We start from the raw sequence: 25,638 nt of genomic DNA on the forward strand, positions 1-25,638 counted from the left end.
GGAGGCTAGCACTGGAGTAATATGATCAAATTTCTTGGTTCTAGTCAGGATTCTAGCAGCCGTATTTAGCACTAACTGAAGTTTATTTAGTGCTTTATCCGGGTAGCCGGAAAGTAGAGCATTGCAGTAGTCTAACCTAGAAGTAACAAATGCATGGATTAATTTTTCTGCATCATTTTTGGACAGAAAATTTCTGATTTTTGCAAAGTTACGTAGATGGAAAAAAGCTGTCCTTGAAACAGTCTTGATATGTTCGTCAAAAGAGAGATCAGGGTCAAGAGTAACGCCGAGGTCCTTCACAGTTTTATTTGAGACGACTTTACAACCATCAAGATTAATTGTCAGATTTAACAGAAGATCTCTTTGTTTCTTGGGACCTAGAACAAGCATCTCTGTTTTGTCCGAGTTTAAAAGTAGAAAGTTTGCAGCCATCCACTTCCTTATGTCTGAAACACAGGCTTCTAGCGAGGGCAATTTTGAGGCTTCACCATGTTTCATTGAAATGTACAGCTGTGTGTCATCCGCATAGCAGTGAAAGTTAACATTATGTTTTCGAATAACATCCCCAAGAGGTAAAATATATAGTGAAAACAATAGTGGTTATAAAACGGAACCTTGAGGAACACCGAAATGTACAGTTGATTTGTCAGAGGACAAACCATTCACAGAGACAAACTGATATCTTTCCGACAGGTAAGATCTAAACCAGGCCAGAACTTGTCCGTGTAGACCAATTTGGGTTTCCAGTCTCTCCAAAAGAATGTGGTGATCGATGGTGTCAAAGGCAGCACTAAGGTCTAGTAGCACGAGGACAGATGCAGAGCCTCGGTCTGACGCCATTAAAAGGTCATTTACCACCTTCACAAGTGCAGTCTCAGTGCTATGATGGGGTCTAAAACCAGACTGAAGCATTTCGTATACATTGTTTGTCTTCAGGAAGGCAGTGAGTTGCTGCGCAACAGCTTTTTCTAAAATTTTTGAGAGGAATGGAAGATTCGATATAGGCCGATAGTTTTTTATATTTTCCGGGTCAAGAGAGGCTTTATTACTGCCACTTTTAGTGAGTTTGGTACACATCCGGTGGATAGAGAGCCGTTTATTATGTTCAACATATGAGGGCCAAGCACAGGAAGCAGCTCTATCAGTAGTTTAGTAGGAATAGGATCCAGTATGCAGCTAGAAGGTTTAGAGGCCATGATTATTTTCATCATTGTGTCAAGAGATATAGTACTAAAACACTTGAGTGTCTCCCTTGATCCTAGGTCCTGGCAGAGTTGTGCAGACTCAGGACAATTGAGCTTTGGAGGAATACGCAGATTTAAAGAGGAGTCCATAATTTGCTTTCTAATGATCATGATCTTTTCCTCAAAGAAGTTCATGAATTTATTACTGCTGAAGTGAAAGCCATCCTCTCTTGGGGAATGCTGCTTTTTAGTTAGCTTTGCAACAGTATCAAATTTTTTTTTTGGATTGTTCTTATTTTCCTCAATTAAGTTGGAAAAGTAGGATGATCGAGCAGCAGTGAGGGCTCTTCGGTACTGCACGGTACTGTCTTTCCAAGCTAGTCGGAAGACTTCCAGTTTGGTGTGGCGCCATTTCCGTTCCAATTTTCTGGAAGCTTGCTTCAAAGCTCGGGTATTTTCTGTATACCAGGGAGCTAGTTTCTTATGACAAATGTTTTTCGTTTTTAGGGGTACAACTGCATCTAGGGTATTGCGCAAGGTTAAATTGAGTTCCTCGGTTAGGTGGTTAACTGATTTGTGTCCTCTGACGTCCTTGGGTAGGCAGAAGGAGTCTGGAAGGGCATCAAGGAATTTTTGTGTTGTCTGAGAATTTATAGCACGACTTTTGATGCTCCTTGGTTGGGGTCTGAGCAGATTATTTGTTGCGATTGCAAACGTAATAAAATGGTGGTCCGACAGTCCAGGATTATGAGGAAAAACATTAAGATCTACAACATTTATTCCATGGGACAAAACTAAGTCCAGAGTATGACTGTGGCAGTGAGTAGGTCCAGAGACATGTTGGACAAAACCCACTGAGTCGATGATGGCTCCGAAATACTTTTGGAGTGGGTCTGTGGACTTCTCCATATGAATATTAAAATCACCAAAAATTAGAATATGATCTGCTATGACTACAAGGTCTGATAGGAATTCAGGGAACTCAGAGAGGAACGCTGTATATGGCCCAGGAGGCCTATAAACAGTGGCTATAAAAAGTGATTGAGTAGGCTGCATAGATTTCATGACTAGAAGCTCAAAAGACGAAAACGTCATCATTTTTTTTTTTGTAAATTGAAATTTGCTATCGTAAATGTTAGCAACACCTCCGCCTTTGCGGGATGCACGGGGAATATGGTCACTAGTGTAACCAGGAGGTGAGGCCTCATTTAACACAGTAAATTCATCAGGCTTAAGCCATGTTTCAGTCAGGCCAATCACATCAAGATTATGATCAGTGATTAGTTCATTGACTATAACTGCCTTTGAAGTGAGGGATCTAACATTAAGTAACCCTATTTTGAGATGTGAGGTATCACGATCTCTTTCAATAATGGCAGGAATGGAGGAGGTCTTTATCCTAATGAGATTGCTAAGGCGAACACCGCCATGTTTAGTTTTGCCCAACCTAGGTCGAGGCACAGACACAGTCTCAATGGGGATGGCTGAGCTGACTACACTGACTGTGCTATTGGCAGACTCCACTAAGCTGGCAGGTTGGCTAACAGCCTGCTGCCTGGCCTGCACCCTATTTCATTGTGGAGCTAGTGGAGTTAGAGCCCTATCTATGTTTGTAGATAAGATGAGAGCACCCCTCCAGCTAGGATGGAGTCCGTCACTCCTCAGCAGGTCAGGCTTGGTCCTGTTTGTGGGTGAGTCCCAGAAAGAGGGCCAATTATCTACAAATTCTATCTTTTGGGAGGGGCAGAAAATAGTTTTCAACCAGCGATTGAGTTGTGAGACTCTGCTGTAGAGCTCGTCACTCCCCCTAACTGGGAGAGGGCCAGAGACAATTACTCGATGCCGACACATCTTTCTAGCTGATTTACAGGCTGAAGCTATGTTGCGCTTGGTGACCTCTGACTGTTTCATCCTAACATCAAAGCTGTCCTTTTGCTCAGTAGGTAGGCCTACTTTGGACATGTCTTGGGGAATGTTGTGTTGTCAATTACAGAATGCTCAGCGGGTACCATGGTGATGTCCAACAGCAATATCAGCCTGACCATGACACCTTTTCAAGTAAATATATAGGTGCATGTATAGGTGTATAGGTGTATTTCTAGTCTTCGGCTCCAAAATAATACAGGTATTTCCTTATTTTACACATGATAACGAGTCTGTTCTAATGTAACCCTATGTCCTGAAGATATTGCCTCAGTTAAACAGCAGATCTACTCTCCAGACCCTGGGCTCGGACCACAGAAGGGACATCATAGGCATGCTATACAGCGGTGGACCCCACTGTCCATTGTGGGAGCGACATCCTGATGTTCACATTCCAGAAACAGGACATTCCAAAATTCTTAATTGACAGATGTATGTAAAGCCATATATTGTAACACTAGCAGGCCTTGTGGAAGTCATACTGCAGTAGGCCTTGTGGAAGTCATACTGTAGTAGACCTTGTGGAAGTTATACTGCAGTATGCCTTGTGGAAGTCATTCTGCAGTAGGCCTTGTGGAAGTCATTCTGCAGTAGGCCTTGTGGAAGTCATGATGTAGTAGGCCTTGTGGAAGTCATACTGCAGTAGGCCTTGTGGAAGTCATACTGTAGTAGGCCTTGTGGAAGTTATACTGCAGTATGCCTTGTGGAAGTCATTCTGCAGTAGGCCTTGTGGAAGTCATGCTGTAGTAGGCCTTGTGGAAGTCATACTGCAGTAGGCCCTGTGGAAGTAATTTTGTAGTAGGCCTTGTGGAAGTCATACTGCAGTAGGCCTTGTGGAAGTCTTACTGCAGTAGGCCCTGTGGAAGTCATACTGCAGTAGGCCTTGTGGAAGTCTTACTGCAGTAGGCCTTGTGGAAGTTATACTGCAGTATGCCTTGTGGAAGTCATTCTGCAGTAGGCCTTGTGGAAGTCATGCTGTAGTAGGCCTTGTGAAAGTCATACTGCAGTAGGCCCTGTGGAAGTAATTTTGTAGTAGGCCTTGTGGAAGTCATACTGCAGTAGGCCTTGTGGAAGTCTTACTGCAGTAGGCCCTGTGGAAGTCATACTGCAGTAGGCCTTGTGGAAGTCATACTGCAGTAGGCCCTGTGGAAGTCATACTGCAGTAGGCCTTGTGGAAGTCTTACTGCAGTAGGCCTTGTGGAAGTTATACTGCAGTATGCCTTGTGGAAGTCATTCTGCAGTAGGCCTTGTGGAAGTCATGCTGTAGTAGGCCTTGTGAAAGTCATACTGCAGTAGGCCCTGTGGAAGTAATTTTGTAGTAGGCCTTGTGGAAGTCATACTGCAAGTGGGCCCTGTGGAAGTCATACTGCAGTAGATCTTGTGGAAGTCATGCTGTAGTAGGCCTTGTGGAAGTCATACTGCTGTAGACCTTGTGGAAGTCACATTGTAGTAGGCCTTGTGGAAGTCACATTGTAGTAGGTCTTGTGGAAGTCATATTGTAGTAGGCCTTGTGGAAGTCATATTGTAACACTCATAGACCTTGTGGAAGTCATACTGCAGTAGACCTTGTGGAAGTCACATTGTAGTAGGCCTTGTGGAAGTCACATTGTAGTAGGCCTTGTGGAAGTCATGCTGTAGTAGGCCGTGTGGAAGTCATACTGCAGTAGACCTTGTGGAAGTCACATTGTAGTAGGCCATGTGGAAGTCACATTGTAGTAGGCCTTGTGGAAGTCTTACTGCAGTAGGCCTTGTGGAAGTTATGCTGCAGTATGCCTTGTGGAAGTCATTCTGCAGTAGGCCTTGTGGAAGTCATGCTGTAGTAGGCCTTGTGGAAGTCACATTGTAGTAGTCCTTGTGGAAGTCACATTGTAGTAGGCCTTGTGGAAGTCATATTGTAGTAGGCCTTGTGGAAGTCACATTGTAGTAGGCCTTGTGGAAGTCACATTGTAGTAGGCCTTGTGGAAGTCACATTGTAGTAGGCCTTGTGGAAGTCATATTGTAGTAGGCCTTGTGGAAGTCATATTGTAACACTCATAGGCCTTGTGGAAGTAATGTTGTAACACTCATAGGCCTTGTGGAAGTCATACTGTAGTAGGCCCTGTGGAAGTCATACTGTAGTAGGCCTTGTGGAAGTCTTACTGCAGTAGGCCTTGTGGAAGTTATACTGCAGTAGGCCCTGTGGAAGTCATTCTGCAGTAGACCTTGTGGAAGTCATGCTGTAGTAGGCCTTGTGGAAGTCATACTGCAGTAGGCCCTGTGGAAGTAATTTTGTAGTAGGCCTTGTGGAAGTCTTATTGCAGTAGGCCTTGTGGAAGTCATACTGTGGTAGGCCTTGTGGAAGTTATACTGCAGTATGCCTTGTGGAAGTCATTCTGCAGTAGGCCTTGTGGAAGTCATGCTGTAGTAGGCCTTGTGGAAGTCATACTGCTGTAGACCTTGTGGAAGTTATACTGCAGTATGCCTTGTGGAAGTCATTCTGCAGTAGGCCTTGTGGAAGTCATGCTGTAGTAGGCCTTGTGAAAGTCATACTGCAGTAGGCCCTGTGGAAGTAATTTTGTAGTAGGCCTTGTGGAAGTCATACTGCAGTAGGCCTTGTGGAAGTCTTACTGCAGTAGGCCCTGTGGAAGTCATACTGCAGTAGGCCTTGTGGAAGTCTTACTGCGGTAGGCCTTGTGGAAGTTATACTGCAGTATGCCTTGTGGAAGTCATTCTGCAGTAGGCCTTGTGGAAGTCATGCTGTAGTAGGCCTTGTGAAAGTCATACTGCAGTAGGCCCTGTGGAAGTAATTTTGTAGTAGGCCTTGTGGAAGTCTTATTGCAGTAGGCCTTGTGGAAGTCATACTGCAGTAGATCTTGTGGAAGTCATGCTGTAGTAGGCCTTGTGGAAGTCATACTGCTGTAGACCTTGTGGAAGTCACATTGTAGTAGGCCTTGTGGAAGTCACATTGTAGTAGGTCTTGTGGAAGTCATATTGTAGTAGGCCTTGTGGAAGTCATGAGTGGGCCTGTGGAAGTCTACTGCAGTAGACCTTGTGGAAGTCATGCTGTAGAGGCCTTGTGAAGTCATCTGCTGTAGACCTTGTGGAAGTCACATTGTAGTAGGCCTTGTGGAAGTCACATTGTAGTAGGCCTTGTGGAAGTCAGTAGTAGCCTTGTGGAAGTCATATTGTAACGCTCATAGACCTTGTGGAAGTCATACTGCAGTAGACCTTGTGGAAGTCACATTGTAGTAGGCCTTGTGGAAGTCACATTGTAGTAGGCCTTGTGGAAGTCTTACTGCAGTAGGCCTTGTGGAAGTTATGCTGCAGTATGCCTTGTGGAAGTCATTCTGCAGTAGGCCTTGTGGAAGTCATGCTGTAGTAGGCCTTGTGGAAGTCACATTGTAGTAGTCCTTGTGGAAGTCACATTGTAGTAGGCCTTGTGGAAGTCATATTGTAGTAGGCCTTGTGGAAGTCACATTGTAGTAGGCCTTGTGGAAGTCACATTGTAGTAGGCCTTGTGGAAGTCACATTGTAGTAGGCCTTGTGGAAGTCATATTGTAGTAGGCCTTGTGGAAGTCATATTGTAACACTCATAGGCCTTGTGGAAGTAATGTTGTAACACTCATAGGCCTTGTGGAAGTCATACTGTAGTAGGCCCTGTGGAAGTCATACTGTAGTAGGCCTTGTGGAAGTCTTACTGCAGTAGGCCTTGTGGAAGTTATACTGCAGTAGGCCCTGTGGAAGTCATTCTGCAGTAGACCTTGTGGAAGTCATGCTGTAGTAGGCCTTGTGGAAGTCATACTGCAGTAGGCCCTGTGGAAGTAATTTTGTAGTAGGCCTTGTGGAAGTCTTATTGCAGTAGGCCTTGTGGAAGTCATACTGTGGTAGGCCTTGTGGAAGTTATACTGCAGTATGCCTTGTGGAAGTCATTCTGCAGTAGGCCTTGTGGAAGTCATGCTGTAGTAGGCCTTGTGGAAGTCATACTGCTGTAGACCTTGTGGAAGTAATATTGTAGTAGGCCTTGTGGAAGTCACATTGTAGTAGGCCTTGTGGAAGTCAAATTGTAGTAGACCTTGTGGAAGTCACATTGTAGTAGGCCTTGTGGAAGTCATATTGTAGTAGGCCTTGTGGAAGTCATATTGTAACACTCATAGGCCTTGTGGAAGTAATATTGTAACAGTCATAGGCCTTGTGGAAGTCATACTGTAGTAGGCCCTGTGGAAGTCATACTGTAGTAGGCCTTGTGGAAGTCTTACTGCAGTAGGCCTTGTGGAAGTTATACTGCAGTAGGCCCTGTGGAAGTCATTCTGCAGTAGACCTTGTAGAAGTCATGCTGTAGTAGGCCTTGTGGAAGTCATACTGCAGTAGGCCCTGTGGAAGTAATTTTGTAGTAGGCCTTGTGGAAGTCTTATTGCAGTAGGCCTTGTGGAAGTCATACTGCAGTATGCCTTGTGGAAGTCATTCTGCAGTAGGCCTTGTGGAAGTCATGCTGTAGTAGGCCTTGTGGAAGTCATACTGCTGTAGACCTTGTGGAGGTCACATTGTAGTAGGCCTTGTGGAAGTCACATTGTAGTAGGCCTTGTGGAAGTCATATTGTAGTAGGCCTTGTGGAAGTCATATTGTAACACTCATAGACCTTGTGGAAGTCATACTGCAGTAGACTTTGTGGAAGTCACATTGTAGTAGGCCTTGTGGAAGTCACATTGTAGTAGGCCTTGTGGAAGTCATGCTGTAGTAGGCCTTGTGGAAGTCATACTGCAGTAGACCTTGTGGAAGTCACATTGTAGTAGGCCTTGTGGAAGTCACATCGTAGTAGGCCTTGTGGAAGTCATATTGTAGTAGTTCTTGTGGAAGTCACATTGTAGTAGGCCTTGTTTAAGTCATGCTGTAGTAGATCTTGTGGAAGTCATACTGCAGTAGACCTTGTGGAAGTCACATTGTAGTAGGCCTTGTGGAAGTCACATTGTAGTAGGCCTTGTGGAAGTCATATTGTAGTAGGCCTTGTGGAAGTCATATTGTAACACTCATAGGCCTTGTGGAAGTCACATTGTAGTAGGCCTTGTGGAAGTAATATTGTAGTAGGCCTTGTGGAAGTCATATTGTAGTAGGCCTTGTGGAAGTCATATTGTAGTAGGCCTTGTGGAAGTCACATTGTAGTAGGCCATGTGGAAGTCATATTGTAACACTTATAGGCCTTGTGGAAGTCATATGGAGCTTCTAGCTTAACACAGTTAACATTGCTTTTCAATAAAGATCTGTATCCATTCACTCAAGACCTGTTAGTCAGTCAGGTTATTGGGATGGCTGAAAACCTATGATAATACTGTACTGGTCTTAAATTTACTAAATCTGAGTCTGTCCTAAATCGCACCCTATTCCCTATATATTCCCCATAGAGCTCTGGTCAAACGTAGTGCACTATGTAGGGAATAGGGTGCCATTTAGGACTCGGTATACATTAGCTACCGGGTGGTCTGAGCTCTACATAATGTCCAGACAGTAGTATTTGACTTAATCAATTCTGTCCCTACCAGTCAGTGAATGATGCTACTTCTTATTACCGTCATTACTTCTAATTTCCTAGTGGACGTCCCTGCCTCTCCTCTGGCCCTGTCCCCAATCAGCCTCTCCGCTGGCCCTGTCCCAATCAGCCTCTCCTCTGGCCCTGTCCCAATCAGCCTCTCCTCTGGCCCTGTCCCAATCAGCCTCTCCTCTGGCCCTGTTCCAATCAGCCTCTCCGCTGGCCCTGTCCCAATCAGCCTCTCCTCTTGCCCTGTCCCAATCAGCCTCTCCTCTGGCCCTGTCCCAATCAGCCTCTCCGCTAGTCCTGTCCCAATCACCCTCTCCGCTGTCCCTGTCCCAATCAGCCTCTCCGCTTGCCCTGTCCCAATCAGCCTCTCCGCTTGCCCTGTCCCAATCAGCCTCTCCGCTGGCCCTGTCCCAATCAGCCTCTCCGCTGGCCCTGTCCCAATCAGCCTCTCCGCTAGTCCTGTCCCCAATCAGCATCTCCTCTGGCCCTGTCCCAATCAGCCTCTCCTCTGGCCCTGTCCCAATCAGCCTCTCCGCTAGTCCTGTCCCAATCAGCCTCTCCTCTGGCCCTGTCCCAATCAGCCTCTCCGCTGGCCCTGTCCCAATCAGCCTCTCCGCTGGCCCTGTCCCAATCAGCTTCTCCGCTGGCCCTGGCCCAATCAGCCTCTCCGCTGGCCCTGTCCCAATCAGCCTCTCCGCTAGTCCTGTCCCACCTCCCTTCGGGCTAGGGCCTCAAGCTGAAGACCTCAGACAGAGGCAGTCCTGATGATACACTACAATGGATGCTTTGTTCACCAGGAGGTATTCACTCTCCACTTCCTGTCCTTTCCCATCTGCCCCTCTCACTTATGAAGACTGTGTGGATTTCTGTTCTGACTGTTTTGTACTAAATGCTGTGCATGTTTGGTCTTGGGTCTGTTTTGTACTAAATGCTGTGCATGTTTGGTCTTGGGTCTGTTTTGGACTACATGCTGTGTATGTTTGGTCTTGAATCTGTTTTGGACTACATGCTGTGTATGTTTGGTCTTGAATCTGTTTTGTACTAAATGCTGTGCATGTTTGGTCTTGGGTCTGTTTTGGACTACATGCTGTGTATGTCTGGTCTTGAATCTGTTTTGGACGACATGCTGTGTATGTTTGGTCTTGAATCTGTTTTGGACTACATGCTGTGTATGTTTGGTCTTGAATCTGTTTTGGACTACATGCTGTGTATGTTTGGTCTTGGATCATTCCTTGGCATGTAATGCATCTGAACAATCCAGAATAGTCTTGGCTAGTCTCTACTGCTTGGAATTCTATTGATGGATACATTGCGAATCAAGGTGAATGACTGTTTGCATTGCAGCTTTCTAGAATGAGTTTTACACATTTCAGCTCATAATAACATCCATTCCTTTTGCAGGGGACAGACTACATTGTCATGGCTGTATCACAACCGGCCGTGATTGGGAGTCCCATAGAGCGGCGTACAATTGGCCCAGCGTCGTCCGGGTTTTGCCGGTGTAAGCCGTCATTGTAAATAATAATTTGTTCTTAACTGACTTGCCTAGTTAAATAAAGGTTAAATATGTATTTCTTTGCCAGTGTATTGGTATGGATCTCCAGTGAGGGCCTCACATCCAGTCAGGGTGCCCTCTCCCCAGGCCACATGTCTGGCATCTGAGATGGATCTGATGATCTATGGAGAGGAGACCGTGGAGTAAGTACTGTATGTACAGGAATTTTGATCTCATGCCATGGTAAATTGACATGATCTATCTTGACTATGGCTGAATCCTAATTCTCCACACACATGCATTGGATTGGTGCAAGAAATGGTTTTAAGGGAGTTTTCACCATTGTTAAATCCATGGTCAGGGAGTGTGCATGTGTACGATTTGGGAGAAGGGTGGTCGGAGAATCAGGATGCAGCCTAAACCAGTTGAATAGAGGTCACTGAGCAATATCTTTGACCTCTGATCTTCTCGCCCCCCTCAGTGAATGGTGACTGGGTGCCGCTCCTGTATGCTGCGTCCCGGTGCTGGTACCCCACTGAAGACACTACTGAGCCTCTGGTGTTTGTAGTTCCCAACACAACTTGTGGGACTACAGTGAAGTTAAAGCTATGTATGGCACTGTACACAACTGCCATGCAGTAATAACTGCCATTAATGTTACTCACCTGATTATAACTGCTTCCTGTACATTATGATTAGGGGATAAATGGGTGAGCTGTTGGTACCTGCAATTCCAGAGGGGATTTTATTATGCTTATTTGGTCAGTTTATTTTAAAATGTATGCCTTACGTAAGGGTATTGTTTTCTCTCTCCTATAGAATGGCATGTAAACAGTACAGATCTAATCCAGGGAAAGGACCTGTCTTTCTCCTGCCTGTTCCAAACCCCTTACCTACAACACCCCAACAACCCCCACTATGACTCTTATGAGGAGCCTGATGCATCTCTAGACTATATGTATTCTTTGCCTCACAAACCGCAAACCATTTCACACCCACCCATTCCCCAACCCCTCTCACCATCCAACCCCCTCTCCCAGTTGTGCCTGTAGTACAACATCGGAAGTTACCCGACACCCCAAAAAATACCAGGGATAAGGCTGTTACCCCTTCCCCTCCCCAACCGCTCACAGCCACCAAGTCCCCAGCTAAGACCCCCTGTTGCTTTCCCTTCATCCACGACAATCCCGAGTTACACATGATACCCACTCCACCCCCATCAAGCCTGTTCCTTTTAAGCCAGTTCCTTTCAAGTTCTCCCCTGAGTTTTCCCATACCACCTCAGCCTGCTGAGACATAACACAGTCAAAGGGTTGAGCAGTACCAAGAATACGTGCATGTGGAACATCAACCTGCGTTTGTGACTTTGACATATGATCCTACTGTTTCTGTCACTAATCACCCCAGTTCTCCCCAGCAAGAGAAGCCTAACCAACACACCAGACCTGTCACTCAACCACCTACTCTCGCTGCCCCTCATCCTCTCTCTCCTCCTCCCTCAGTATCATCAGTCCCTCTATGTATCAACACCTGCAGAGGAAGTATATTGCCCCTGTTCCTCCAACAAGAACACCATAGGATCTAGAGATTCCACAACTCCCCCATATGGAGGCTGTCCAGCACCAAAAACAATATTCTAAGTATGTCCCTCCAGCCCCCTTACCCCACCAGAATAGGCCTTCTCCTCCCTCTGGACCTCAACACCTGGGAATGGGGTTGTTTCTCCCAAAACACTTGTGGGCGGAGTGTTGCTGACGTCACCCACTGTACGCGCTTTCTGTTGCCTGATTGCATCCAGACCAATGACGTGCATAAACCCTGGATGCGCCATATTGAAGATGTAAACTGTAAAAAAAAGATTTAGGAAGCTATAGAAAGTAATTTATTAATGTCTACATTCTTTTGACACGTTTATTCTATTACAGACACTTCAATACATACTTTTCCATTATATTATGTGAGCTAAACATTATTTATTTGTATTTTTTATATATAAAACATTTTCTTAAAGTATTGTTTTTAGAGAGTACTAATGTTACTGTCCCCACTACAACAAAATATACTTAAATATATGTAATTTTGTCCTTGAAATATTTAATTGAAATACTGTCGAATTTCATTCATTCCAATGGAGAACTGCTCCTACAAGGGAGTGCCAATGCATCCCTGACCCCTTGAACACAATGCGATTCTGATAGCAGAAGTCACATGTAAGGGTCAAGTGTAGACACAGCCATAGACTTGCATGTTTTTTCAAAAAGGAACGACAGCTTTTTGGAAATGTTTGGAAAGTGTTGGGAAAATTCCTTATCAACGTTTTGTTGTAATAAGGTTAATTGAGACGGAATCAGCCTTTTCATAACGAGCTGCCATCTGATTGGTCCTCACTAATTAGGCCTAATTCATTGCCCTGTAGTTGATTTTACCTGCGTGTTGGCCTCTATGCGCATGTGCGCAGAAGCATCAATCTGGCGATGTCTTCCGAACAGAAGAGAAACATAGTTGTGTTTTTATGTGTAATAACTGTAGCTATTTCTAACTTGTTCTGTGGTGCATTGAGTGTAGAAAAGTTGAATGGTTTTAATGCGGATCATGAAAAGGCGTCAAATGCTGACAGAGAACCGATGATCAACACAAAAGAAGACGTCAAGCACAAACCTGAGTACCTGGGCGGACTGGCCATTCTTCGGCGCAATCTTCGACCCACTGTTAATAATTCCAGCATTCAAGAACAGAGTGCAGAGTCCATTGACGTTCCTGAGAACTCCATAAATAATTCGAGTCAACCCAACATTGATCTAAAGTCAACTGATTTGCGGGCGCCTTTGAATGTGCGTAATGGTTTCAATGTCCAGAAAAGATCTCTGGATTACAATGCTGGACATCAGGCAGTCTTTAAAGGTGAATCTGTTTCTATTATTAGATTAAAGTGTAAATAGTTTACATGTACCCTGTAATTACACCTGCAACCCTGTCATGTGAATCTTAAACTCTGAGTTCCAACAATGCAGGTCAAAGTGAAATTAAAACAAATGTAATAAATAATATAAATAAAATATATACATAACACTAACAATGGTAAATGTTAATTGGCAGGGTACATGTCTGTTAAGGAGAGGGACAGGGGAGCAGGTAGGTGACTATTCAGCATCCTGAAGGTCTGGGGGTAGAAGCTTTGGGTTGGTCTTCCAGTTTTTACCATGATGCTCTTGTACTGCCCTTGTCTGAGTGATGGAAGCAGGGAGAACAGGCCATGGCTCAAGTGGCTGGGGTCCCAGATGTATCAATTTCCTACGACACCTGGTTTTGTAGGTGTCCTGGAGGTCAGACAGTGTGCACCCAACGGTGAGTTCGACTGAGCGTACCACCCGTTGTAGCACCTAGCTGTGACGCTGCCCGACAGTATGCTCTCAATGGGGTTTCAGCATCCTGAGGTTGAAGGGTCGCTGTCGTGCCTTCTTAACCGAGGTGTCTGTGGTTTAACCATTTCACCTTCCCAAGGAACTTGATGATGTTTTTTACCGGCTCCCCGGCGGTGCCCAGCCTGGTTCCTCCTGAAGTCCACAACCTGCTCCTTTGTTTTGCTGACGTTGACGGACAGGTTGTTAACTTGGCACCACGCAGTCAGTGCCAACATCCTCCCTGTCGGCCGTCTCGATGTTTGTAGTCAGGCTTACTATTGTCGTGTCGTCAGCAAACTTAATGGAGTTGGAACTGCGTGAGGTCAAGCAATCGTGGGTTAATATCACATATATTAGGATACCTTATCAGTAGTATATGCATTTTAAATTGGTGTTTGGGCATGGATAAAGATCTCTCCTTTTATCCAATAGGTTTTGAAGGCCCCGGTTTTCAAGGGAAGGTCTATGGTCCATCAGCTGACCACAACCCCCACTCCAGTGAATGGCTGTCGATGAGGCCTCTGGTCCAGTGTAATGACAACCTCATGATGCTCACTGCATCTGGACGAGGATACACACATCTACTGGTGGATAGAGGTAAGCGTTGGAGACCCACCCAACATTTCTAAAAGACCTTTAACACAATGTGAACGCATCAGTGACTTGTTATGGAATATAATTAAATGGGCTCATTAGTTTAGTTGTCTGGGGCCAGGTGTGTATTTATTTAGCAGATTCTGTTGCAAAATGTTTTGCAACCGAAACCATTTACCCCAAACGGAATATTTTGCAATGAAAACTAGAGTTTCTATTGGACCAATTTAATGTAGGTCCCTCCCCGTTTTGTTCCGCTTGCACTGTTTCCTTCCATTTGGTTCCTAGAGTAAACGAATTCTGTTGCAAATGTTTTGCAACGGAATCTGCTAAATAGGTATACCCCAGGAGTTTTTCCTGGCAAGGTCATGTGGTCTGGAAACTCCTGGCCCTTAAGTATTCATTATGGAAACCATTTACTGTTTTTAAGAAGCAAACAAGAGTTTATATTGGACAAATTCGGGTAGGTTCCTGAATATTGAATATGCCCCTGTTTATCGTTCCAGCGGGCACCTCTCCCATCTCCCTGTTCCAGCTGCCGCCGTCCTGTGGCTACCATGTGAAGACTACCTGGAGAGAGATGGTGATGATGGCACCATACGATGGATGCTACATCATGCAGGAGGTAGAATATTTTCCCCAGGTTGCTTAGACAGGCCCCACACCCTCAAAGAAAGGGTAACCCCCCTCCTAATCATATCACAATCAACATTTTCCAGTTGACTGTAGCCCAACTATACCTCTTTTGTATAAAGTTTTTAGAAAATATTGTATTGAAATGTGCAAATGATGTGTTGTCATTAAATATGCACATATTTGCATATCGTGCAAATACATTTCTGGACAACTTGAAGTCAGCTTAGAAATGCACATTCTGTCCAGATCAGGTTGTCCATTTTTCCAATGAAAAATGTATGTAGAATTTGTATGTATATATATATTTTTTAAACATCACCAATTTCTATCTGGGCAAGTCTGGAGAATATACAGTGCATTCAGAAAGTATTCAAACCCCTTGACTTTTTACACATTTTGTTATGTACAGCCTTATTCTAAAATTGATTAAAAAAATAAATAAATCTTCATCAATCTACACACCACACCCCATAATGACAAAGGGAAAACAGGTTTGGCAAATGTATTAAAAATACCTTATTTATATTGGTATTCAGACCTGTTGCTATGAGACTCAAAATTGCGCTCAGGTGCATCCTGGTTCCATTGGTCATCCTTGAGATGTTTCTACAACTTAATTGGTGTCTACCTGTGATTCAGTTCTATTGATTGGACATGATTTGGAAAGTCACATCTGTCCATGTAAGGTCCCACAGTTGACAGTGAATGTCAGAGCAAAAACCAAACCATGAGATGAAAGGAATTGTCCGTAGAGCTCCGAGACAGGATTGTGTCAAGGCACAGATCTGGGGAAGGGTAACTGAGCAATCGGGGGGGAGAAGGGCCTTGGTCAGGGAGGTGACCAAAAACCCCATAGTCTCTCAAAGAGCTCCAGAGTTCCTCTGAAGATAGGAGAAACTTCCAGAAGGACAACCATCTCTGCAGCACTCCACCAATCAGGCCTTTATGGTCGAGTGTCCAGATAGAAGCCACTCTTCAGTGAAAGGCACATTACATCCACTTGGAGTTTGCCGAAAGGCACCTAAAGGACTCACAGACCATGAGAAGCAAGATTTTCTGGTCTGATGAAACCAAGATTGAACTATTTTACCTGAATGCCAAGCGTCATGTCTGGTGGAAACCTGGCACCATCCCTACGGTGAAGCTGAGAAAAGTGAGTTGGCGTGTGGGTAGTCGAGACTGCCAAATGCCTATTTAGACCAAATCACCGTCTCTTCAAAGTAAGTTACTAAATATAGTCCAGTTTGTAACACTATATGAAATTGATTTTTTAAATTGTGTCATTTAAAGTAGTGAGATTTGAAATGATTGACCTATGTCCATTTTAAGTGCTTAAAATGAATTAAAAGGTTGACTGTAGTTTGATATACTAAAGAGAATTTAAAATATATTTTTTACTTTTTGAAAATACTAATATTGATGAACCAAAATATCAACATCTCAAAATGAAAACTGTAGGTAGCTTGATGCTCTGTTCCTCTTAGAAACCATCAGTCAGACTGCCTCCTGTCCATTCACTCTACAATCCACCCTGCTTTTGTACATACTAGAACATGAGATTAATCACTGTCTGTCTCTCCCCTCTCTTCTTCACTCACTCTACCTCCCCCCTATCAGCATGGTAGTTATGTCCTGCCCATGCTGTGGTGGGGCAGCCCTGTGAAGATCATCTGCCCAGTCCCCCACCCTGACCCCCGACCCCACCCTGTCCCCCCAAACTCTGTCCCCTCAGTACTCTGCTCCCACTTTGGCATGGCCATCCAGATACATGGAGGGGAGGAGGTCATACACACATTACAGGTCATAGGTGAGTTGGCTAGTTCTGCTCATGTTCCCATTTGGATTATGACTGATTCATTCATTCTCTCTCTCTGTCCCTAACAGAGAACGGCGAGTGGGTGCCGTTTGTGTCTGAAGAGTGTGCCTACCATGTGGAGTCCCACTCAGAAGACCTCATCTTTTATGTTCCCTTTACAGCCCCATGTGTGACCATCAGAGTAAGTTGTAGGAAGTTGATACTCAACCATTCAATTTAACTTCGAGTCCACTCTAGCATTGAATTGAGCTTATATATAAATAAGATGTTTCCTCTTTCAGGATGGAGTTCATCGACTGGTCCTATTGGACGGCCAGGACTTCATCCTCTCCTGCCCCTCATATCCCCCTCCTCCATTTCCCTTCTTTCCCTCTCCTCCATTTTCTCAACCCTTCTCTCCTGGTGACCCACAGCAGCAGATACCTGACCCTGTGACTTTTGCTCTCTCCACCAGCCCTCCCCTTACCTCTCCTCCCATCACCCCTTATACTCAACCCCCAGCCCAGGAACAGATGCCCCAACTTCCTGCGTTCCCCCACCACCTCCCTCATGGCATGTATCCCCAAATTCCCCATTTCCCTTACGGTGGAGCTGGTTATCACCCTCTCCTCCACCCTGGTCACGATCCATACCCTGGCTCCCATCAGCTTCTCCCAGGGAGATACCCAGGCCAGCAGCCCTTCTTCCCCATGGGGCTTGGGAATCACCCCTACGGCTCTGGAGACCACCGTGACTCCTTTTACCTCTCCCCGCCCCCTACCCACAATCCCATGCTCAACTATTATAATGAAATCACCCCTGGTGTCCACCGTCCTTCTGTTGTCGATCCTACTCCTCTTATAGCTATCCGACCACCGCCTCCCGCCGCTTATACCAAACCACCGCCTCCCGCCGCTTATACCAAACCTTCTCCTCTTCCCGCCGCTTATACCAAACCTTCTCCTCCTCCCGCCGCTTATACCAAACCTTCTCCTCTTCCCGCCGCTTATACCAAACCTTCTCCTCCTCCCGCCGCTTATACCAAACCTTCTCCTCCCGCCGCTTATACCAAACCTTCTCCTCTTCCCGCCGCTTATACCAAACCTTCTCCTCTTCCCGCCGCTTATACCAAACCTTCTCCTCTTCCCGCCGCTTATACCAAACCTTCTCCTCTTCCCGCCGCTTATACCAAACCTTCTCCTCTTCCCGCCGCTTATACCAAACCTTCTCCTCTTCCCGCCGCTTATACCAAACCTTCTCCTCTTCCCGCCGCTTATACCAAACCTTCTCCTCTTCCCGCCGCTTATACCAAACCTTCTCCTCTTCCCGCCGCTTATACCAAACCTTCTCCTCCTCCCGCCGCTTATACCAAACCTTCTCCTCTTCCCGCCGCTTATACCAAACCTTCTTCTCCTCTTCCCGCCGCTTATACCAAACCTTCTTCTCCTCTTCCCGCCGCTTATACCAAGCCTTCTTCTCCTCTTCCCGCCGCTTATACCAAACCTTCTTCTCCTCCACCTCTCGATACTGAACCTGTTCTTCCTGTAACACCTACTGCCATTGAACGTCATTCTTACCCCATTGTTACCGGATCTCCTCCTCCCCCTTCTGGATCCAAACCTTCATCACCCGTTTTCCAACCTTCAAAACCACCTGCAGATCCAAATGACCCATATGGGGTCCACATGACCATCAATCAGGCCCTGATTACTGAAGAGCCCATGTCTGCTACTGGGAGCCCCAATCCTGATCCCTATACCCAACCTAAATGGCCTGTGGGTCCATACTATTACCCCTATGGTCCTTACTACCCCCCATCTGGTCCTCACCATTACCCCTTCATACCCATCTACTACCCCTTTCCTAGCCCAGTCACGGCTAGTCCTCCCCAGACTCTCCCTTCAGGTACTCTTGACCCTACAATGCCCACGGTCTACCCTCCCCACCTCTACCCTCAGCCAGTCACCTGCACTCCCTCTGCCCATACCATCTGTAGCTATTACCCATATCCCTTGGATGTGCCACACTACCAGCCACACCACCCATATCCTCTCTACCTGACGCCCAGCCCCCCTCTGACCACCCTAGCCCTTCTCTCCACAGGCACAGCTCTGCCTGGTGCTACTCAACCACCCCAGACCTCACCAACCACCCCCTCACCCTCCTCCAAGACCATATCTTCCACTACTTCTCTCACTCCTTGGATGTCCATCCTCACCCCTACTCTCCCCCCTCAGCCCTCCCTCTCTCCTGGGCTCTCCCCTCGGCCCTCCCCCTCTCCTCGGCCCTCCCCCTCTCCTCGGCCCTCCCCCTCTCCTCGGCCCTCCCCCTCTCCTCGGCCCTCCCCCTCTCCTCGGCCCTCCCCCTCTCCTGGGCTCTCCCCTCGGCCCTCCCCCTCTCCTGGGCTCTCCCCTCGGCCCTCCCCCTCTCCTGGGCTCTCCCCCTCTCCTGGGCCCTCCCCCTCTCCTGGGCTCTCCCCTCGGCCCTCCATCCACTGTCTAGCAGGACAGATGATGGTGTCGCTGCCCTCTGCTCTCCTGGACTCCATCCAGGTCGAAGGTCAGAATGTCCCTCTTCTCGCCACATGGTCGGTGTTAGTGATGTCCAGAAACACAACTGGCCTTCCCTTATTTGATGTACTAACTGCTGCATTGATTGCTTCATTGTGTATCTATAAAGGAAGGGATTTTAGACCCCTGTCTTTCCTCCAATTGTGACGTGGGCTGCTGTTTAAATTGACCATGCAACCCAATCAGGAAGAACACACGGGCCCATGATTGACTTTTATTACATTAATGCTCACTGACTTGCATGTGAATTGCATTGCTCTTTTCAGATCAGATGAATGGCTGGGTGTCTATCTCCAGTGTCCCGGCGGCTTGTAGATACATCCTGCAGATGAGTAAGGGTGGTGAAGTGATCCTCCATTCCCCTCTCCCTGCCTGCCATAGCCAGGCTATGGTGAGTCCCCCAGAACTTAATTCTGGGTCGTATTCATTACTGCACAGAGTAGAAAACGAAGCAAAGCGTTTTGCAACGGAAAATGAGTTCCTTATTGGACAGGTTCAGATAGTCCCTCCCTGTTTGTCAGTTTTCTACCATCTGTTGCTTGGTGAATATAACCCTGTTTTCATTTTTGAAGTATTTGCTGTGAAAATGGACCTCACAGTTTGCTATTTTGATGTGGCCCATTGAAGTGGAAGTTGTTGGTTTTGGCTGTTAAACCCAATGTTTCCTCCCTCTTTTTTTTCATCCAGGCCCTCAACCCACACCAGCTCTCCCTCCCCCTGAAGTTTTGGGACACAGTCCTGGGGCAATACAGAACTCTGGAGCTCCATTGCCCGTCAACTGTGACCCCACCACCCCACACACCTACCACCACCCTCCCACCGATGACCCACAGCAGGCCTCCCACTCCCCCCAAGCCACACGTCTTCTGCTCTGCTCGCCACATGAGGGTGGAGCTTCCCCCAGGTCCCATATCTGGAATTGTTGTCAAGGGTAAGTAAGTGTGTCTGTTGGGGGATGGTGTATGTTTCAGGTGCATATGGTTGTCATCATCCCTGCATGAGTTGAATTCTAACATGGTTGAGGACCTAAGCTTTTTTTTTCAGTTTATTAGGGTTTGGGGAAAATGTGTTGGTTTGTGTGGTACCATACGATGTTTCACCAGAACTGCAGTTTGGTCTTAAATGTAAATAATGGCTTTGTTAAACAAAATATGGGCATTTATTTTCAAAATGTCTTAGTGATTGTGCAATAATGGCTACAAATCATTCTCAGACATCGAAGGGAATGAGATGAGCCTGAAGGATGCCCCAAAGCATTGTGGGTATGTGGCAAGCAAGGGAAAGGATGGCATGATCACCCTGAACCTCCGCTTCAACTCCTGTCACATGACTGTCCAGGTGTGTTTTATGTGCTGATCAAGGATCAGGTCCTGCCTGTCCATGTAATCTCATTCATTATGGTCTAAAAGGCTAAACTGACTCCGATCTTTGTTCCTAACAGGGTAAAGAGCACCGCATAGATGTGATTTACTCCACGTTGAACGGACAAAAAGGAAAGGCCCAGTTGTCCTGTCCAGTTTCCATACCAGTTTCTCATCAAGGTAGAAACATAACAGGTTATCCTCGTTCTGATGAATGCTTTAATGGCTGAAACGTCAATCTTTTTAAAATTGCTTCATTTGTTTTTAATGGTGAGCGAGCATTGAGCCTTACCTGTCCTGTGTTGTCTGAATGGAAATAAGGGGATATGTAGGATTTTATATCCAGCTCATTCAGATTACTGGTCACTCCTGTCCATTGACATTTCCTGTGTATCCCCTGTAGAGTGTAACCTTCCCAGTGACCAGCGCCTCCCCTGCGGCCGCCGCCCTCTATCCCAGGCAGAGTGTCTCTCTCTGGGCTGCTGCTACAGCACCAAGCCCTCTGCCTGCTACTACTCCATGGATGGTAAGTATAACCCCAAATGAATCACAATTTGTATTTTCTTGATTCTTTTGTCCGCTCCTGATCATCTAGAAAGCAGGAAGAGGACACGAGGAATCAAGAAAATACAATTAAGATTCACCCTTACAATGAATCTTAATTGTCTGAGATATATAGGGTCCCAATATCAGTCAAAACCTTGGGGAATGCCACTCTAGATCCATGACCTTTATATAACCTTTAGCTAACCCAGAGTGTATACATGTCCTTTCCCAGAATGCACATTGGACCGCCACTTTGTCTTTACGGTGCCCGCCTCCCTCACGGACCCCCCTCTGTCCCCCGCCTTGCTCACTGCCGCTGGCCACCCCACCTGCGCCCCTCAGAGGGTGACTCCAGACTACGCCCTGTTCAAGATCCCACTGGGTGGCTGCGGGGCCCACAGATACGTGAGTGGCCCTTAATTATCTTCTTGTACAGTTTTGATTAGCAGTGGTTGGGACTCCATTCAGCCTCATGGGTTACTGAATGGCTGCACTTCGTTAACATTGCTCTCCAAAATGTCTGAATCAATTTGTGCTCTGGAGGGCGCTGGGCTTAAAGGAACCTTCAGTCAAACTATCTTTTTGTATTTGTTTCATTAGTCTACAGTTGATACAGTCACAAAATGTTTCTGATTAAGAATGCAGATGCGCATGAAAACATGAAGTGACCCATGGAACATGGCTCAGATATAAAATGTAAAAAAAAATGGGTGAATTGTTTTCTTTTAACAGTTCTACTTGGTAAAGTCAGGCAGTGAATGACATCTGGGTAAGGTTCATGTAGCATAATGTTTTGCAGTGGACAACATCAATCTGTTTGTAATTGGACAAGTTCAGTTTGAAAATGTTTTCTCCCTACTGAACTGGACACTATTGTTCTAACAGGAGGTAGGCCAAACAGTAATCTACATGGTGGAGATCGTCAACACGGTCCAGTCCATCACCCTCAACTATGGGACCATCACCAGAGACTCTCCTATCAGGTCAGTTCTAAACCCCCACTGGTGTTTATAGGCTGTTAATTTCACGTTTCGCTGTTACTTGGCAAAGAAAACACATTCCGATCAAACGAGAACAATAATAATAATTCAATGCATTATTATCTTATTGAGTGACGTATTCCATAGGAATAGAGTTTATATTTTTTCAGTGCAGGAATGTATGAAGTATCTAACTAATTCTGTAATCTGAGTTGTGACCTCCCTACCTGCTGTTTTCCTGTTGCTCCTAGGCTGCTGGTAGAGTGCCAGTACACTCCTGGCTCTGTGGTGAGTGTTGGCTTCCTGGTTAAGACCCCCTCCCTGGGCCCCTCCATTCAGGCCCAGGGCGTGTTGGGGGTCCAGCTCAGGATTGCCACAGGTACGCAGCTTTAGTTGCTCACACATCTCACTAATTTTGCTGCTGTTGGTTTCTCCAACTCCACACTCCAAGTGGTAGTGGTCAGTCTTGCATGTAAACTTATAAATGTTACTTTTAGAGCATTTAACAGTATGTAAATTTGCTTTGAATGCCAAGAAACATTGTCAAGCACCTGGAAAGGATGAACATTATTATATTACACATTAAAGTAACACCCTTTCCCCACTTCCACTCCAGACATGCAGTACAGTAGCTTCTACCCCCAGTACCACCGGCCCCTGCAGATGCTCTTGGGTAAACCCTTACACCTTGAGGTGCGTCTGCTCAACCCCCCAGATGACAAAGTGGTCCTGCTGGTACACTACTGCGTGGCCTACCCCAGATCAGGAGAGACTGTCTGGGTACTCCTCTATAATGGGTACGCTGCAGGGTTACCTTTGAACTTCTAGGCTCATACACGTCTGTGTTCAACAACAATAGTGAGCTCAAAGTATTTGGGACAGTGAAACTTTTTACATAAAAAAAAGAGAGAACGTTTTGGTTCTGTAATCCAGCACTTTGGATTTGTCATGATACTATGAGGTTAACGTGCAGACTGTCAGATTTAATTTGAGGGTATTTTCATCCATATCGGTGAACCGTTTAGAAATTACAGCACTTTTTGCACGTAATCTCCCCCCCTTTTTTTTAGGGGACCAAAAGCATTGGAACAAATTCACTTATGTGTATTAAAGTAGTCAACAGGTAAGTATTTTCTCCCATATTCCTAGCAACCAATGATTACATTAAACTTGTTGATGTATTTGCTGTTTGTTTTGGTTGTACAGATTATATTGTGCCCAATAGAAATGAATGATAAATATTGTACTTGTCACTTTAATTGTAAATAAGAATAGAATATTTCTAAACACTTCTACATTAATGTGGATGCTACCATGGTTATGGATATTCCTGAATGAATCGTAAGTGAAAGTTAGACGCACAAATATCATACCCCCAAGACATGCAAACTTCTTACCATTACAATAAGTGACTTCAAAATGACACAATAGATTATTTACCATTCATTTCTAGTGGGCACAAAATAATCTGAAACGCAACCAAAACAAACGGCAAATGCATCCAACAAGTTTGAAGTGACACGCTTGATGTAATCGTTGGGTGCTAGGAATATGGGATGTAATACTAAACTGTTGACTACTTTAATAAACAAGTGAATTTGTCCCCCCCCATTTTAGGGGACAATGTACAAAAAGTGCTGTAATTTCTAAACGTTTCATCCGATATTAATGAAAATACCCTAAAATGAAAGCTGACAGTCTTCACTTAAACCTCAGTCATTGAATCGTTTCATTTCAGAACAACAAATGTCACTGTTCCAAAACTTTTGTAGCTCACTAATGTTTGGGGTACAATTTAAAGTAATTAATTTTATATTATTTAACAGTTACAAACTGCACATATGTCAGTGGGCAGACCATCACAGGAGGAGAAGGGAAGAATCTTCAGAAAGAGCTTTTCTTGTTGCGATGAATAACCACATTCTGGCCTCTGTAGATGTCCTAACCATCTGGACCCGGCCTCTCAGAAGTCTCCCCCATCTCCTCCACCCCCACCCTTCCACCAAGGCCAGACACGACGGTTCACCATCTCCACCTTCCAGTTCCTCACCTCTGGACAGACCCAGACATTGGAGGACCATGAAGAGGTGAGGGCTGCCCCCTGCACTAGACCTTTAACTTGGAGCCAATGGCTGTCTTAAGTTTAAAAGTAGCCATCTTCCCCTTTTTTTTCTTTGCTCCATTCTCAGTGATCTGGCAGGGCATGACCGTTTCCCACCATTCATTTCACCTATCTAGCCCTTTAATAATCTATCAATGGTCATGAACAACAGGAGTGTTGAGTGCTAGCCAAAGGCAAAAAGAGGCCAGTAAAGCAGCACTGTCTGTAGGTGTGGCTGACTTGCTTCTCATCTGACCCTCCCTTTTCCTCTGTTCTCGCTCTCTCCTTCCCTCAGATCTACTTCATGTGTTCTACTGAAGTGTGTTCGCCGCTGGACGGCAGCCTGTGTGTGGAGGGATGCTTTGGCCAGTGACTGTAAGGAACCGCACGGACACAATGTTCAGCCGCTATGGATACGGCAGAGCCCTGGTCAAAAGTAGTGCACTATATAGGAAGTAGGGTACCATTTGGGATGCATACATAACTCACAGAATTATTTTATTTAAAAAAATTATTATTTAATTACCAGAAATGGAGCAAAAGGCTGACGTGTGGTGCCACACAGCAAAAATATGGTTTTGTAATTAAGGCTACTTGAATTATTTAAGAGGACTAATGCATTTCCTGCCTCTGTTCCACAGAGAAAAGATGGACAGAAAGCAATAGTCATGGAAGATTAACTGGTAGGATTTTCTCTTTGTCAGTGGAACAGATTCAACTTTACTAATACATTTCCATTGTAACTTCTCTTTCCTCTCCCTCTGTTTTCATCTCCAGGCCCAAGGCTGCTCGTTCACCACTAATAAAAACCCTTAAAAGGAGACTGTGTGTTTCTTGCTCCCAGGCAGTGTAGTCTAGTTTGGATGGCATGAGCCTGACTCCACCAGTGTTGTACTCAATTGTTTACGTTCACACTGACTCCGCCTATGGAGGTCCTGAATCAACATTCTGGATATCCAATGTTGCAGCATTCAATGTGATTACTGTCTAAAATGGCTTTTGAATGTAGGTTAGTATTTAGATAAGTTAGCAGATCTCTTCCATATTGCCCATACATACATACATTATATCAGCCTATAGTCATTAATTCCCATGAAGATCATAAGTTTTGACCACTGGGTGTCAGCCAAGCTCTAAACCAGGATAGAGAATGTCTCCTGAGGCTCTTGATTTGTAGTTGAGGGGTCGAAAGACCTTGAACTGGCTGTTGTGTAATAATATGAGCGCAATCATGTTATAACCTCAATGGCACATTTATCTGAGTAATGTTGTCACCTTCGAAATGTTTATTTTATTCTACAGCACAGGTTAGTAGGCCTCTAGTCTATTTTAAAGGAGGAGCACGCGAATCATGCGTCATTCATATTGGTTAAAGAAGTCTAGGTTCAGAATGCTGTGAAAATGAACATGGCCCTCGCATGCCCCCCATTTTAATTGTTTGTAAGCACTGCGGCACACTGCGTTTTTTTGTGGCTGCCATGCTAGTGTGTGTGCGTTTTTTTTAGGGAGAGAACGGAAGATAGGAGGGCGCACGTCCAAGGGG

General features: G+C 45.5%; 1 protein-coding gene across 1 annotated transcript; it reads left to right on the top strand.

The window, feature by feature from the left end:
- Positions 1-12,410: 12,410 nt before the first annotated feature.
- Positions 12,411-24,916, top strand: LOC139544404 (uncharacterized). The gene is made up of 19 exons (XM_071351455.1): positions 12,411-13,012; positions 13,945-14,109; positions 14,613-14,731; positions 16,360-16,549; positions 16,627-16,739; positions 16,840-19,096; positions 19,374-19,498; positions 19,795-20,038; positions 20,321-20,445; positions 20,549-20,648; positions 20,872-20,994; positions 21,247-21,419; positions 21,900-21,997; positions 22,246-22,373; positions 22,611-22,791; positions 23,931-24,081; positions 24,391-24,470; positions 24,737-24,778; positions 24,873-24,916. Exons 1-17 carry the CDS (start codon positions 12,586-12,588, stop codon positions 24,466-24,468), a joined length of 4,797 nt encoding a protein of 1,598 aa, XP_071207556.1. The 5' UTR covers positions 12,411-12,585; the 3' UTR covers positions 24,469-24,470; positions 24,737-24,778; positions 24,873-24,916.
- Positions 24,917-25,638: the final 722 nt, after the last annotated feature.

The sequence above is a fragment of the Salvelinus alpinus genome, chromosome 2, assembly GCF_045679555.1.
Source record: "Salvelinus alpinus chromosome 2, SLU_Salpinus.1, whole genome shotgun sequence".
NCBI classification, from domain to species: domain Eukaryota; kingdom Metazoa; phylum Chordata; class Actinopteri; order Salmoniformes; family Salmonidae; genus Salvelinus; species Salvelinus alpinus.